Source organism: Hyposmocoma kahamanoa, unplaced genomic scaffold (genome assembly GCF_003589595.1).
Source record: "Hyposmocoma kahamanoa isolate Upper Pololo Valley unplaced genomic scaffold, ASM358959v1 226, whole genome shotgun sequence".
Lineage (NCBI taxonomy): Eukaryota > Metazoa > Arthropoda > Insecta > Lepidoptera > Cosmopterigidae > Hyposmocoma > Hyposmocoma kahamanoa.
The window spans coordinates 1,766,207-1,784,090 of record NW_020653745.1 but is presented as its reverse complement, the minus strand read 5'-3'; the positions used below and the strand labels follow the sequence as shown (position 1 = coordinate 1,784,090).

Sequence of the window (17,884 nt, the reverse complement as noted above, 5' to 3'; positions counted from 1 at the left end):
GTCTCGACTCTTAAGATGCATCAAATTAACTTAAAATTAAGGATTTTAAATGCTTAGAGAAAAGCTGGTTAAAATGCAGTTGTAACGACGAGTGTGAAATAATTTGCAAAAGACAAATTGTAAAAAAAAAACGATAAGAAACCAACAATAATACCATTATTACCATCCAGTACAACGGTTGAAATTACTAGCAAATTTTTATAGATCAAATTGTTATAAAATTGTATTTGTTAGATTTGTGTGATATTGTAAATTTATTTATAGATGCATGAGATTCAAACTTATGACAGGTATACTGCCAAAGAAGTATTCGATATGCGATGGAAACTGACTTTAAGACTCCAAGGTGACGTGTGTATACTGCGTATGCGCAGACACCAGTGATGTCAGGTATTGACAATAATTCGTTGTAATGACTAATAATAATTGAGCTCTCATAACTAGGGCTCAGTTTAATTTGGACTTTTATTAGTGGATATAATCCGGCAGAATGAGATCATTCCCGCCTTTACGAATTTAATTATTACTGGATATGATGAAAGTCCTATAGTTCGACCAGATGAGAGGCCAAAATTAGCTTTTTCATATATCATGTGTGAAATATTTCTTTTGCCACGCGTGTTAGTCAGTTACCATTGCAAAAGTACAAGTAATTTTCTCTCTTATTTATTTATCATCATGTCATTATACTTTGAGATAGAATATATAATTGCATTTAATGTAAACATTCCATTTACGCCATATTGTTATTTACGTAGTATTATTTTTTAATGTTTAAATTTATTTATTGCAACGACGCAATATTCGGTATTTTATTGTCCGTTTCGATTGTTGATAGGTTTTATAAAAAAAATATTTTATAAACGCATTGAACTAATACTTCTTTGCGTGTTAAATGTATTTTGAAATAAATCGGGGCGGGGTTTTTTAACCTGTGGTCCATGGGACCCCTAAAGGGTTCGGGGTCTAGGGGGTTTCGAGTAATGAACGCCCTGGGGTCCACGGCGAGCATGCGTAACATAATGCATTTTAATATAAAAATTGGTATACAAAATATGTTGTGAGTAAATAGGTACTGTAGGCGTGAACTTTTTGAATTTTCGTGCCCTTTGACGGCCATCCGTTATTGAAGCGAGCGATACGCGCGTCAATGCAACTCGCGAACCTTTCTTCTTCAACTTTACGGAAAGTGTATATATGCTCTTTAAAATTGTGAAAGTAGTCCATGACTAGAAAAAGGTTCAGAAACTCTGAATTAGGATAAAGGTTCGCGGGAAGGGAAGCAATCTCTATAAATGTTCAATTTAGAATGATTTAAATTTAGACCGACGGGGATTCGCTTTGGACCTTTTGGAGGGAAAAGTGTCGTTTTTATTTTGACTTTCAATTATTTTGTGAAATCTAGTTTAAAGTGAAATAGAATAGTGCTATTGTGCCTTAATCGAAGATTAAAACGCGAAATTATACGAAACTCGAACTAAAATACCCGTATCGGCCCGTTTTAAGGAATCCCGAGTCAATCCAAGCATGCCGCCTCAAATTGCCTATCCTCTTTGTGGCGGCCATATTTACAGAAACATAATTAAACTTCATGTTTAGGCTGATGGCTTTGCCAAAGCCTTAATAAATTTAAAAAAAAAAAATTAGACCGACGGCCCGGATGGATGAAATTGAAAAAACGCGCGAATTTAAAAAAATCTATGTGCGCTTGGCCACGTGTCGTTCTGCCCTATTTATCACAACTAACGTATTTTGCATTTCGGTAACTTTCAAGATATTGGTACGTAAAATTTTATTATTTTTTATATAAAAAATAAGTGCGCATTTGCGCATAAGAGAGCAGCGTCGAATGGCCGAATTCACGTGGTCACCATTAGCGCCCCATTACACGAGGCGAAAGTTTCGCCGCCGCGCGGCAACCGCCCAATTACGATGCCTTCATGGACTTTAATGACGAATGTGAATTATATGTAGAAGGCAATAACGTTTAAATTCCTCTGAATAATACAACCGCACGGTCACCGCGCGGCCGCCACGTAAACAAAACTCAAGCCAGGCTCAGGCAGCAGACAGAGGTCCCGGGTTCGTTTCCCGAGCCAGAAGAAATATTTGTGTAGCCTACATTTATTTCTCTCTTGAGTTTGGCTGTAATTTGTTGTCCATGTGTGTCCATAGCACCCGCGACACAGGGTCTCCCTAGTGCGGGGTATGAGTGTATGCCTTATTATTATATAGTATCACCCTAACAACTTTCGATACGGACTGTATTTTAAAGTGATATTAACATGGCTGTTTGTGATGAGTTCATCCAAATCTAACCGTAGTATAAATTTATTTAAATTAAATTTATAAATAGCTGTTTTTTGAAAATTGGGGCTTAGACCCATATTGTTTTTTTTTTACTAATTGTTATTTTTTTATGTATTACATATTTATTTTACAGATTGTGCTACATTTTATTGTGAAATATAAACTTTTCATTAGTTAAAATAATATCGGCTTGTCGCGCCGGAAACGCCTCAGTTTTTTTAAATTCTTTCATGGATAGTACTTGAATAGTACCGACCCACGTTCGAGTAATGTATTTATAGTCTGTCTTTTTTGAAAACGGAGTAAAATGGCATTTGTAGGGTTGCCAGTTTTCGTAAAATTTTAAATAGTCAAATAATTGTTCGCGATAGCTTTATCGATAGATTGTAATATAGTAAGAAGATACAATTTTGCCAAAAATTACTGAATTATTAATGTTACGACGTTCTATACTACAAATTTTCTAGGATGATCCCTGTGACACTTCACAGAATTCTACATAATTTAACCTTGTTACGACGTTCACTAATTTACGTATTTTAGAAATAAGACTGGCATTAAAGTGAATAGATTTTGTTTCAAGCAAATACATAAAATTAAAGTAAAAGTAACACCAAATTAGTGAGAAATGAGCAGAGAATATTTTTTTTAAATTAATTTATCTTTACGACAACGTACAAAGGTTACTTCATTAGACTGCATATGCAGAGATGAGGTATAAGTTTTCGATGATTAAAAGGAATAAAATATAGTGCATACACGAGTTTCACCTATTAGGTAATTAGTGATATGGTATTGTTTTTAATCTACATTATGAGTTTCAAATTTATTAAAATACCCATAATTTAGTTGGGTGTTTTAGGCCTTCAATATAATACAAAACACTTCATACATCTATACAACGTTCTCGAGAGGCAGGAGGGTCCATTATTTTGTTTCTCGCGATTAATACAACCGCGTAGACGCGATACAAATTACCGCTTTTGACTGTTGAGGACAATCTTTTTGAGTATTATCAGCGTGGCTAAACAACAACAGCCAAATTAAACAAAACAAATTAAAAGTCAACAAATTAAAACAATAACAAAAACAAATAACTTTAACAGGAAACACAGCAGGGAACAAGAAAAATACATGGCACATACAAGATTTCAGCATTTGTAATAAATTAAATTGACATATACAGGCTGTATATTTGAAAGCGGGACATACTTATAGAGTGCGTTATATTCCTGATTCTGAACCCATATCGACTTCTACTTGAGAACAACATTATATATCCTAATTTTATTATAGTCTATGTTAAGTTGTAACATGATTTCTATGACATGTATGAATATGTCTCACTTTCAAATATACAACCTGTATATATGTAAAAGTATTCTTGAACGAATGCATAGATTTTAGGACGCTATAAATAATTGTATAATTATTATAATTCACCTGGCAATTGAATCAAACAAATACTGCATTTATATTTAAATTATTTTGTCTCCGGTACCTACTCCATAGAAATATCGGATCGGATATCAAAAATAAAACAAATATTATTTATATACAATTCATAGGAATTAATTATTTTAAAAACTCAAATTTTTTAAATCCGTAATAATTACACAATGCTGTTTAGGAGAGAACTGTTGCTACAAAAATCAATTAAACCAAAAATCTATCGACTTTTCCTCGTCCCTATGACAAACGTACAATGAAATGTCACAGTGTCAATTAGAAAATTTGTAGTATAATGATTTCTTATTGTGTTGTTGCTTTCTTTATTCTTATTTTGACGTTGGCCTGCTAATGTCGAGATCAATTTTTATTCACATACCATTTAACAAGAATAGCCGGATTTGATTATCTGTATTGAATTAAAATGTAAAACTTTAAAATATATCTCGTCTTTATATTATTCATAAACATAGTTCCAAATACAGTGTATATATCGCACCCTTAGTAATATAAGGGCACAATCCAAAAAAAGTAGATTTTTGGGAAATTTGGGAATTGATAGGGACTTAAATAATAAATGGGATCAAACTTAAATAGCTCCATATTTCTGTTATATTTTTTGTACTATATGGGTCTAACTTGAAAGTGTTTTTTTAACTTGCTTGAAACTTATAGAATTTATTTATATTATTTTTTTTTTATTGCTTTCTATAATACATTTATCAAAGAACAAATCTGCCAAATTTCATATTTACAACTTAAATAATAAGCATGTTATTTGAAAAAATAGGTGTAATGTAGGAATCCAGAATCTTAATACGCGATTTCCCAAAAATCTACTTTTTTTGGATTGTGCCCTTATATTACTAAGGGTGCGATATGTATGAACTTACAAAAATTGACAATTCAAATGATGCGCAGTAATTGGATGATTAATGGGTCGAGGATTATTCAAACGGAACAAGTTCGGGTATTTATTACATACGCATGACCAACATTCAGTCGATAGTCGATAGAATATTTATCGACAGCGATCACTAAGCTTCTCGCAAGCGGGCAACACTTTCGCGCAATGAACAGTCATTCGAAAAGTCTTAAAAAAAGACAGACTTATATTTTGTCTTTTTGGAATTAAATTTTGTGAGTTGGTTGTTGATTCTTCTCTATGGAAAACTTTCTAAGTTATACATAGTATACAACTTGGAAATCGCAATGTAAAGCCCGTAGTTGGTTTTTTGAGATCCATACAACCAAACAGGACCCCGTACTGTCCATGAAAAGTTACCAACTCCCGATTTCTAGATGTTTTGAGATAGTTTGCAACTCTAGAAAACCATCAGTACCAACAGTATTACATCAATGAAGTAGCTCGTATGTGATGAATAATTGCTCTTTAGAATGTCAGTATTTTACGCTAGTTATTCTTTCTTATTTATTGAATAGAAGAAAACATCGTCATGATAGTGATAGTGTCTAAAAATATGCAAAATAAACAATCTACATTGGAATATGGTTTAAAATACCTTCTTAAAGGCGACCGTGCCCAACAGTAGGACGTGTACCGGTTGATGATAAAGAAAGTAAAGCGATTTATCACTTTTTAAATGAGTATTTATTTGTACGCTTTTGAAACATGATTAAAGTTAAGCAGTCATTATTTATGGTTGGTTTACACGTATTAAATGATGAAGTAATATTTATGCGTGTACGCACTTAACGGCTGTTAAGTATATTAAAATCAAACAATTTTTTGAAGTAGCCAAACCTCCCGCAACCCGAGTATTACTCTGTAGGGGCTTCAAGTGTGAAGCATTTGGTGGACTATAATGTTTTTTTTTTACAAAATGTCAAAGTACATAGCTTCACTAAACACACGTAAACGCTAGACTATTTAAAATTAAGTTGAAATTTAGCTAGCCATCAAGCTACTATTCAACTAACATTGCAATTTTTTGGTATTCGGATTTTCAATGGCGAGCCGATGGTATAGTCTACTAATAATATATATTTAATTTCAAGATTAAATTGCCCATTAAACGAGATAAAAATGAACATATATCCATAGTAATCTCTAGTGATGCGTCGAGTACTCGTTTGCTACTCGGTACTCGGTGTACTCGGCCATTTTTTTACTACTCGTACTCGGCCGAATAACTCTGTTCATGAGAAGAGTACTACTCGGTTAAAATAAAGCATTACAGCTATAGGTATAATAAAGTAAAACCAACAATATATTTAAAATAACCAAAAGAGATTTATTACTAGAAATTCTAGACAATTGTAACAATTTGTAGCAATTTAGTCATTTAAAAAGAAAGTTTACATTATTAATATTTAAAATTTTAGAAAGGCGAGTCATGATATAGGAATACAAGGCTTTCTGCGCGTTCAGGTAATAATCTGTTCCTTTTTTCTTCATACACATTACCCGCTTGGTAAAATAACCGCTCGCTATACATAGTGCTTGCAGGTGCACATAAAAACACTCGTGCAAACTGTGCCAGTTTTGGATATCTTGTTTTATGCCCTGCCCACCATTGGAAAAGACTCTGCTCTTGCGACAACAAACTTTCATTTTCATGTCGGTCTATTTCTAGGTTGTAATGAACCGAGTAACTCGGCCGAGTACTCGACTCGGCAAATGTAAAACCAAGTAATATTCGGTACTCAGTTACTCGGTAAAACTTGTACTCGGCGCATCTCTAGTAATTTCCATTGTAGGTTTGGAAGGCAACATCGATAATTAGTAAATGAATGAATGAATGCCGTTGCAACTAGATTATAGCGGAATAACAAATATTATCGTAATTGCAATATTATCTCAGTGAAGTCTGAATGGTATTACAAGGACCACTGGGCTTACAAAATTTGCCGATTTGGGGTCCAGTTTGTGTTGCGTGATGAAAAAAAAATTGTTCCTGATTTTTTTTTATTATGTTATATATAGTACATGATCATAAGAGGCGCTAAACTTGACACTTAGGATTTAAAGTCAAATACAATTGTCGCCTTACTTTCCCAAACTCGTATCTTAAAGCACAAGTTACTGAAATGCTAAAAATGGATTGTATATACAAATTTTGCAGGATGATTTCACATCTCATTTCCTTCATATTCACACATTGTCTTTTGCCTATACTTAAAGTAACGCATCCGAATTAACACCATTGATAATAAAATTTAAAATAAATAGAAAGTTTTGCCACCTCCTGATGTACATGATATTGGATTCGCTCTGGACCTTTTGGAGGGAAAAGTGTCGTTTTTATTTTGACTTTCAATTATTTTGTGAAATCTAGTTTAAAGTGGAATAGGATAGTGCTATTGTGCCTTAATCGAAGATTAAAACGCGAAATTATACGAATATCGGACTAAAATACCCGTATCGGCCCGTTTTAAGGAATCCCGAGTCAATCCAAGCACGCCGCCTCAAATTGCCTATCCTCTTTGTGGCGGCCATATTTACGGAAACATATTTAAACTTACATTCTGCTAAGCGGAAAACTCGACACTGGCGAAATCTTAAAAAGAAGGAACCGCCATTGAGCAAAACGAAGAAGAAGTACATGATATTTGTGTGATATTTATATCCTAATCTAACCTAACCACTCTTTATAAGATACGAGTTTGAGAAAGTAAGGCATTGATATGCTGCATATTACAAAGTCCAGTGGATAGTTTGATGTTCTCTTACCAGTACATTAATTTTAGTTTACAAAAATGTGATAGTTTTATTTATGAGGTGCATAATTTAATTCTTCTCTCGATGTGGTGTAAAAACGATTAAAAATCAGATTAAATCTGACAATAACTAGTATTACATTTATGTAGGGTTAGGTGGGGTAAGAGGAACACCTGGGGAAGAGTGACTTGAAGGCTTAACTCATTATATAAATAAATTAACCTATAGTCTCTCAGTCGTTAAAACAGACCAACAAATTAGTTTAAACTATTTTAAAGAGATGTCGCTACGATGCTCCAAAACCACAAGGCAGAAAAAACAAATTTGACAGTTGTCAAATCTTGAGAATCTCAAGTCGTGCTTGAATGGACGAACAAGTCGCACGCCTGGTGGTAAGCGACACGCCTTTCCATAAGAGTTGCAGTGCCACTCAGAGCTTTAAATCGCAAAGATCTGAGGGGCACTGCTACCGTGCCCGTCACCCAGAGACATAAGTTGACAAGTCCCATGTGTTTGTAATTTCACCAGCACCTTTCCAAACCGTAACGCAGTAATGCGCACATTACAGCTTGGCGGCAGAATAGGTAAGGTGGCAGTACTTCCCTGAACGAAATCTTCCACATGGAGCTCTAAAAGTATGTTCCTCTTACCCCTACCTGACCGTAATTCATTTGTTATTTATAAAAATATATAATTAAGTACAGTAAGTGATTATTTATTTCTCAGTAAAATACGTGATTTTATTGCAACAATCTGTAGTTTTATTGAACATAGACATGTAAATAGACAAGAAATAAAATACATATGAAATAAATTTTGTTTTATTGTAAAAATTAGTTGGCGTAATTCTAAGGCTCAATGGGAGTGAGTTTTTGTAATCATAGCACAAAGAACTTTGTCGATTGTGTAACGTGATACGAGGTATTGGATAATTTTCCGAAAAAAAATCGAATGGGTAGTGCGATTTTTTCCGGAAAAGTTTCCGAAAAATTGGAACAATATAATTTGGAAGGCTCATATTATGTTCGACGTTTAGAAATGTCTTTTGACGTTTTATTTAGCGTGAATCATTAAATAAACTTGTATAGCCAAAAGCCACTTAAAGAAAAACGACATTTAAAATGATTTCACAGCAGCGAAAAATACCTTTTTAATGGCTCCATAGGTTTCTTCACTAATTTCAACTTTTGACAGGTGTCAACGTGAAATGTACGAAATTCTTCAAAAGGAAAAATATCCGGGAAAATATTTATTTTTCTTAAAAAAAAAAAGATTTGAAAAATATGGATATGATTTTTTCTGAAAAATATGAATATGATTTTTCCATGCGCCTACACTAGCATAGGTGCAGCCAAGAGGACGTCAAACTTGACACTTTGGACCGTTCTTATCGTAAGCGGCATAGAGTTGGATTTAAATCTTAAGTGTCAAGCTTGACGTGCTCTTGGCCCTGTACGAGCCAAATAAACAGGTGGCGTCTCAGGAATTCCCGCAGCTACAGTATCGTATCTAGTTGTACGTTACACAAATTGACATACAGTTCATTTTGTCATGTACTATTTCGTTACAAAATATCGCTAAGTTTGCGTAACGCGGCAATGAAAATTGACAAAGATTCGAATGGCAAAAACTCACCTCATAGCTCCAAGATGTTTATATGACCATTTATTTATTTATTAGACATCCTCGCTAATTACCAGTAGGGCTAGCACTAGCCCTTGATCGCTGTGCGAGAGTAGCAGCCCTGTTTTTCTGTTGCACTCTTGACAGAGCGATCGTGGTCATCACGGAGTATGTTTATTAGGAGCTAATGTGGCTCGCTTCACGATATCTCGCCATATATCTCTATTGGTGGACTCCTTCGTGCATTCAAGCAAAAGACCGCTGCAGACTTATTTGGTTTGTCCATCGAATGGGTGACCGTCCGCGCGGTCTGCCCTCTACTCTGCCTGCACGACAAGACGCTCTATGGAGTCAAAGCTGCGTCTTGAAACGTGTCCGAAGAACTTCAGAATGCGAGTTTGCACCACAACAGTCACACGCTGTTTGATGCCGAGTTATCGAGTAGCAGTGTCTCGCGCAAGTTGTACGCTGTCGTGCCAGCCCTACTGGCGTGCTAGCTCTACTGTTATCAAAGAAGGAAACTCTTACTAGTTAGACCCTTAGTACGAGTACCTAGATGATTTTCTCAAATCAAATCATTTATTGTGTAGGTACGCACGTCTATAAGGTCTTATTTAACATTGTTGTGTCAGTACGTATTGCCAATTTTACGGCATACAATTTACATAATTAAATTGATTTAACAGTATACTACTACATTTTAATTACAAAATGTCAAATCTTAATATTAATTTTAATTCTTAATTATATTTATGTCATTATTTTGTGGTGGTTAACTATTATTCTATGTTCTTGTCATTTAAGTAATCGCTGACTTTATAATATGCTTTCCCAGTCAATAAATTAAATAATTGCTTTTTAAAATTGGCATTGTCGTTAGTCTCAAGTATATAATTAGGCAGCTTATTGTATAGTTTTGGCGCCATCGCACAAATATTATCATGAAAGAGGGTAGTCTTACAGGCAACCAGTTTCAATTTATTGTGTCTTCGTGTACTTTCCACCTTGCTGAAGAGTGTGAGATTTTTCCGAACAAAAAGAACCGTTTCAAATATGTATATTGAAGGAACTGTTAATAATCTCAGTTTTTGAAATTGCGGTATACAGCTGTCCATACGGCACAAAATTGCCCGAATGCACCTTTATTGTGCAATCAACACGTCCGTACTTCGTTTGGCATTACCCCAGAACATAATACCGTATCTTATGATTGAGGCTACATATCCGTGGTAAGCCGTTAGTAATGCATCTTGGTCTACAACTTTAGATAGTCTCCACAAAGCGTATGCAAATCTATTTATTCTCATACACAAGATTCAAATTGATCTCATATTGATCCTACCCAGAATCTTTGACGATATTGATATAGACACTGGATAAGGAGGTCCCGGGTTCGATTCCCAGGACCAATTAGAGAAATGAACGTTTCTAAATTGGTTTTATGAAGTCCCCAAAGTGAATTCCATTGCTCTAGTACTCGTAGTACAGATAATTTTTTGGTCTATCTTATTCTATTTAAAATGGATTGAATGACCATTTGTCACTTACCTGCGATTTAGACAGTGGACGGCAGAATTTAGCTATTAACATGTCTGTACATAATACCTCATATATATAATTATAACTTTTTTTATTAAAAAAAAATAACATCAAAATGTTTGCTGTTCAGCTTTTTTATTGGTAGGTATTACATCTATTTGCCAAGTCTAATAGAGATCTGTTAACGGATTATGCGCGAAACCGTATTCATCCCCTAGTTTGCCACCCTCAGAGGTGAAATATTTTTTTCAAATTTAAATGGGACCAATAATGAAATACCCTTTTTTCACAAATCGCGTAACATATATTTACAGTCAAATTGAACACTTCCTTTTTTTTAAAGTCTACTAGAGACATAAACAATAATATACCTGTCTGCAGGTCCATGGTACGGCACCGGACATCGCTGGCAAAGACCTGGCGAACCCTACAGCGCTGCTCTTATCATCCATCATGATGTTGCGCCACCTTCAAATGAACGACCACGCGGATCGCATTCAGGAAGCGACCTACAAGGTCCTACGTGAAGGAAAGACTCTCACTGGTGACCTCGGCGGTACGTCCAAGTGCAGCGAATACACCCAAGCTATAATCTCAAATTTAAACTAAATACAACAAGGTCGCACCGAGATGTAAGTTTCAACTCGAATATTAAATAAATATTAACACGTTCACAGCCATATAAAGGCTCAAAAAAACCCTGTAAGTCCACCGGATTTTGTGTCAAATAGTTTTGTTTTTTTTTCTCTTACTATTATTAATTTATATTAATATTATAATATAACATATCGCACTGCTATTACAATAGTGTTGTAACTCAAAATATGTGAAATTTAATATTATATCACTACTGAACGTAAAATTTAATTGTCTACACAAACCGTCGTTAGAATATTGTAAGAAACAATCAAAAGATAATCTACTTCACTCAAAATAAGACACACCTTATGTTACACCTTATTCAAAAAAATGAAGTTATTTTTTCCATTTTATTGTTAAATATATTTGAGAAATTGTTTAAGTGTCCATAATAAACTATATTATATAAATTTTGATAATTTTTTTGCGTGAAGTCACTAATTCTTTTCTTATCGATTCTGAGAAAGTTTTCTTTTTGAGTTAATACTCTATTGTATTAACAGTGCGATATCATTATTATCGAGTTCCTACGTTTTCTACTACTTTTTCGGATTTAAAATCAGCTGAGCAGAGTCAAACGTGACCTTGGGACCTGGGGTACTCCGTATGACATCCGTCCGATACAATTACTGTCAAATGAGTAATACTCGATCGAATTAAAACGCAATCTCAAGTATAGAGCTTCATTCGCATCATGCGTCTTGTAATGTGGTCGAGTTCGAAACAATGCCTGCTTAGAACGGAGAATGGAAGTACGGAACGGAACAGCAGAGGGCCCGAAACGTTGGTTTGTTTGAAAAAAAAATACCGATTTAGATCCGAAAAAATAGTTTCATATCCAATTTATTTTGTTATTTCTTAAAGATTACCAAATTCACAATTGGACATAGTTATGCAAACAAGAACCAACCCGCCACACCTGGAGTGAAATTGAGTTATGTATTTAGGTAGAACACCAGACGTGTCCTTTACCCGCTCACAAAAGATCCTGGCAATATACCAAGCCAAAACGGAGAAAATAAAAGTCCTTCAGGCTACCAACCCTAAATAAGTAACTTTTTAATAGCTAAAAAGAACCATGCTCCTTAACTTCATATGTATTTTTTAAATATCCTAAATGGATCAATGTCACATGTACTGAAGTACTGTAGATCTTTAGCGTTTTCATTACGAAAACTAGAACATGGTTCTCGTTAAATAAATAAAAAGATACATAATGTTTTCTATTTATTGCTATATAATATAATAGTTTCCCTATATGATTCTCAATGCTACACATAACTCACGTTGTTTGTATCAAATAACTTACCTATTTATTTCTTCACACTGTTTTTACAAAAATCTAATTATCTCGAAAGTGACATTTTGTGGGTTGGTTCTAGTTTGCGTAACTATGTCCAAGTATAAAAAAATCATGACTTAGATCTACAAGTCCAATCAAAATATTTGACATTGACGTAGTATGTAGTGACGACTTCAGGTGGAGTCATGGTCTGTGAACGTTTTAAAGACAAGCCCGATTTAGAACATAGTTCAAGTATGAATAAACCCGTTCTAATTACATAAGTGTAAAATGTGAAATATTTTTAATGTATAAGTTTGTAATGAGCACCAAAGTACTTATTGTATAGTTAGTTAAGCTTTCGGGCTATAAAATTAACTTTGTTACCAGAAAGTATCTAGGTTATTACAGTATTTATGTTGCCATGCAATAATTTTTAACTCGCGCTTTTGAGATTTTTTATGACAATTTGTAAATAACCAAGTTGTTTTTAAGGACTGTGAAAAAGAAGTTCTTTTTACAGTAAAAATATCTTATAATCATTGTAAAATAGCTTTTACATAAAGGTACAAAAGGACGTAGTCACTGTTGTGTAATTTTGTACGTTAAGTATATTTATTGATATACAGCTCCGATTATAGGAATTATGTAGATACCATGTTGAATTTATAAAATAAATCCAATGTTAGTTATTTTTAGTTTTTTATTTCGCTTAGCTAGCTAAATGTGCCTATCGCTTTACTCGATTTTTTTACGATCGTTATTGTCGCTCAATGTGTTGTGTATTAGCGATTAATAAGTCTGTTATCTAATAGATTTGAGTGATTTTAACGGGTTAAAATACACTCATCAAGTGACAAGCACGTTTTGGCCAATTACTGAAAATCAGATTTTCTATTTTTTTTAACACCAATGGTTTTAATTATTATTACAAAGATCGAACACTTAGAAAAAATCTTTCGATCCGGCTGAATTTGAACCAACGCCTTCCAGCAAACCGTGTCAGACGCGACTAAGCCACGGGACAAACTAAAGACAAAAATCTGCAATAAGCACATAGAAATCTTTGTATTAATACTTATTACAAATTATAAAAAATAATTGAATATCGTGGTGGTCAAATATCGTGAATCGTCAATAAATTAAAAAAATAGCAATGGTTGTTTTGCTCAATTTCATAGTTTAAATAAGTAAATAAATAATTTCATAAATTTAAATTTATATTTTTATTTAAGTTATAAATAGGGTAATCAAATATTTAAAAAATTACCTTGACCCCAAGACACTTTATGTACGAGTGTAGAACAAATTTGCCGAGTTCAAACTCCACAATGTCGATCGACAAAAAGTGCGCCCGTCGTCTGGTGTTGCATACACATTTCGATTTTGTCTACGATCGATCGTCTGCATAATATTATATTTACTCGAATTTATCTAATCATTGTTGTTCGACAAAATGTGTTAGCATTGGTAAAAGATACGTATCTAAACAAGACCTAATTTTACAGGAGAAAGAATATTATTACTACCTGATTAAATATCAACAGGGCTACGGGGTTACTTTATATTTGCAAATTAAGCATATGAAGTGATAACAATAGATTCCCGTAAATTACGACATTTATGTGATTTGGTCCTATATCTTTCTAATTCGTGATTGGGCCACTAAATTACCGAAGTGGAAACTGCATGGTACCATAAGTTCCGTGGTATTGATCAAAGTCAATAATACAAGGCAAATTGTAAGTACCTTGCCTTGTTTGGTCTGTAACCTTACCATAGCCAAAAATACGAGCAAAGAGCAACCGAATGTCTGTTTCTTATGTACATTTTTAACAAAACATTAAAGTTTCCAAATAAACAAATTATTAATTTTAGTGTAATTTAGACAGTAATTTGGAAGTGTAGTAAACAGGGAAGTTTGAAAGTGGCGCCAGTGACGGAAAAGATGAGATAATAGGTTAGCGTGGTATGGACATGTCATGCGGAGGGAAGAATGTCATGTGACGAGAAGAATGCTGGGTATGAATGTGGAGGGATAGAAAGGATAGGAATGCCAAAGAAAAGACGGATGGATTGTGTGAAAGATGACATGGATAAGAAAGGTGCGAATATAAAAATGACGGCTGATAGGGGAGAGTGGAAGAAAAATACATGTTGTGCCGACCTCACCTAGCGTGGGATAAGGACAGGAAGAAGAAGAAGTGTATAATTTAGACAGTATTACATCTATAACTTGAAAGTTATTTAGAAAAAATGTAGGTAATATCATCAAAAACCCTTAAAAATACATAAAATTCGACTTTACCTACTCGTAAATTGAGCTGCACGTGCCTACCTGCAGAAGGATTTTTTTGGTTGAAATAGATTAGAACTATGCTGTAACCTTGCCAACACATTACATTTTCCTACATTTCGACTTGATAAATAAAGCTTACATTTATCTTTACGGGAAAAGCAATACATAGGATTTCTTTGAAACTATCAATTTGTCAAAAAATTATACAAGAATAAAAGCTGTCAGGAATGTCAATATTTATCATTAAAGAAACCGGCTTGATATACCTTTATTTTTTTCTATTCTTTATGCGATATACTACAATTTTAAGCTCTTTTATCAGTTACCGCTCTGCTGTGCTGCAGTAGGTCGAATCATCCAACAAGTTTTATTTTTGTGTGATTTGTTGAAAAGTTGATAGTTTCTGAAATAAAAAAATAGTTAAGTTTTTTTATGGAGAATGTACGTACCTTAGATTATGGAAACTAATTTTTTCAATCCTCTAAGGTACGTATGTACATACATCCATATATTATTTTAATCTAAAAATATAGTTCCAATCACTATTTACTAAGAAAAAATAATGCACCCGCTTGTATGAATGTATACTTGGGGAAAACGAGTTCTTGAGTGGAGATCACAGTTCGGGAAGCGTAGCTAAAAGACGCCCTCAGCCGGATGGCGTGGCTTCACGTGTTGCGAAAGGCTGCTGGAAGCAGATGGATGCGTCAAACTGAGGATCTATGGAAATGGCGCCATTGAGAAAGGCTGAGCCGATATGCTGATAATGTACCTATGTACCTACTTTCTATTTTTTAACGTTCTCCGACGAAAAAGCCACAAGTTGAAGCCTTTCTATTAAAGATTACGAGGACTTCTTCGATTATTTCCGACGAGTATGGCACTGATGCTTAGAGGATGGAAAAAAATAAAGGAAAGCACTGATATCACGTTTGATATTGCGCTCTACGTTTCTTTAAACGCTATTTTCAAGCAGAAGTAAAATGACGAATGCTAACTAGAGCGAACGGAACGTAATTGTCAATGTCACTGTCAAAAGTGTCGCCCCGCCCATCGCTCGGCGCATGGTGCACGTTGTTTACAATTTTCTAACCTTTCTTTCTTATAAACTGGTTGTTTTTAATGTTTTCTGCTGCGATATAGTAACAATGGTGAAAAAGGTAATCAGTTTTCTGAAATTTAACCACGAATTTCCTAGTTTTTTCTTTGTGACATGGTAGTTCTTTGCAATTTTACACGTTTGCTTAAAAACACTCTATTTAAATGATGTTTTTCGTAATGTATCTAATAAATGATCTTTAATATAATTGTAGAGGGTAAAAATTTCCGTTCCTGTGGATAAGGAAGAAGTAGAAGTCGTTAATGAGAATGGAAAACGACCCAATGATGATGAAAATAAAGCAGATACCAAACGACTTAAAACCAAGAGCTGGTTCAGACAGCCGACTGTAAATGAACTCAACAGGCTACAGGAGACGGAGAATTTATTCAACTCCAACTTATTCAGGTTGCAAGTCGAAGAAGTTCTCCAAGAAGTAAGAGTAAAGGAAAAGACTGAAAAAAAGTTTCAACAGTGGTTTACAACTTTCAAAGACCACTTAACCTCCATTTGTGATGATGATACAGAGTACGATTTAATAGAACAGACACTAGCAAAGAAATTAAAAGTTAAAATACCTATTAACTGTGAAACAAACAAAACAAAATGTGTATTCAAGTTTCATAAGTTCAAAGATGTAGAAGTTAGTGGCTCTTATGCATTAGGCTGCAGTATAAACTCTAAACTCAAAGTAGATGTACAAATTACTGTTCCAGCGGAAACATACACAAAAAATGATTCTACAAACTATCGTTATCATAGAAAACGTGCAGCATACTTGGCATACATTGCTTCTCATTTAACAAAGCTGGAAACAATTCAAGAAGTTAACTACACTTGGGTACATGGTAGCGATACAAAACCAGTTATTGATATCATACCTATAGAAAAGCTTGCAAATCATTTCACAGTTCGTATTAATTTAGTTTGTGAAGCAGAAGCCTATAAACTACATAGATTTAGTCCACAACGTAACAACTTGAGAGAGGCTTGGTTATTTAACAAAGAGACACAGGAAAACAGCTCTGAAGTCGGCCCTCCAACCCCAATTTATAATAGCAGTGTTTTATCAGACTTAACGGCGTCTGCAAATGACAAATTTTTAACAGATATACTGTTAAAAAGTGATAATTTAAAGCAAGCTATAGTGCTTCTCAAAATTTGGTTAAGACAGAGAGGGTTGCAGGTGTCTGGACATGTAGTCAGCATGTTTGTGGCGTATCTGGTTCAGACAAAGAGGATTAACAATATCATGAGCAGTTATCAGATTGTGAGGAATGTCTGGATTGCTTGGAGTGAGTAATATGTTTGGTTATAGGCATTGACTTACAAATAAATGGATGACGGGTCTAATACAAAAACCACGAAAAAAATGTCCCAAGTCAACCTATTCAAAATTTAAATTGTAATGTCATCGCAGTATCGCGCTGTCAGTAGAACAAATGAAGACTAAAGCGGAGTTTGGCGCTCTGTATACGATTTTAGCGCCTTACAAGTGCGGACACTTTTTAGCGCGGACCCGACGTCCATATAATTGTAAGTCAATGGTTATAGGTAATAAATCTTCTTAAGTAAGTTAAGTTTTAGTAGCAGTAGAGCTCCATGTGAAAGAGTTCATCCAGAGAAGTACTGCCACCTTACCTATTTCTGCTGCCAAGCAGTAATGTCGCCATTACTAATTGGTAAAATTACAGGCACATGGGACTTATCAACTTATGTCTCAGGATGACGAGTGTAGTGGCAGTGCCTCTAAAATCTATACGATTTAAAGCTCTGAACTGTTATGGACAGGCATGTAGCTTTTACCATCAGGTGCAGAACTTGTTCGTCCCGTCACTTGATAGTATAAACAAAAAAATCTAGACCCACTTGGCCTCTATGGATTTTGGTACTGTAGCGTTCTCGAGTCACAGTTCTCTAACATGCATCTGTGTTTTCATTGACCATTTTGACCAAAAAAAA

The 17,884-nt window shown here is 34.4% G+C and overlaps 2 protein-coding genes across 2 annotated transcripts in view; both read left to right on the top strand.

The window, feature by feature from the left end:
* The window catches only part of LOC113228306 (probable isocitrate dehydrogenase [NAD] subunit alpha, mitochondrial), a 39,380-nt gene extending 27,899 nt beyond the window's left edge, over positions 1 to 11,481 (top strand). The window contains exon 7 of the mRNA XM_026461566.1: positions 10,985 to 11,481. Within this exon, the coding sequence (XP_026317351.1) occupies positions 10,985 to 11,212 (228 nt within the window). The 3' untranslated portion in view covers positions 11,213 to 11,481. The remainder of the gene's footprint in view (positions 1 to 10,984) is intronic.
* Positions 11,482 to 15,873: 4,392 nt separating this feature from the next.
* The window catches only part of LOC113228308 (nucleolar protein 6), a 10,015-nt gene continuing 8,004 nt past the window's right edge, over positions 15,874 to 17,884 (top strand). The window contains exons 1-2 of the mRNA XM_026461567.1: positions 15,874 to 15,983; positions 16,137 to 17,217. Of these exons, the coding sequence (XP_026317352.1) occupies positions 15,888 to 15,983; positions 16,137 to 17,217 (1,177 nt within the window). The 5' untranslated portion in view covers positions 15,874 to 15,887. The remainder of the gene's footprint in view (positions 15,984 to 16,136; positions 17,218 to 17,884) is intronic.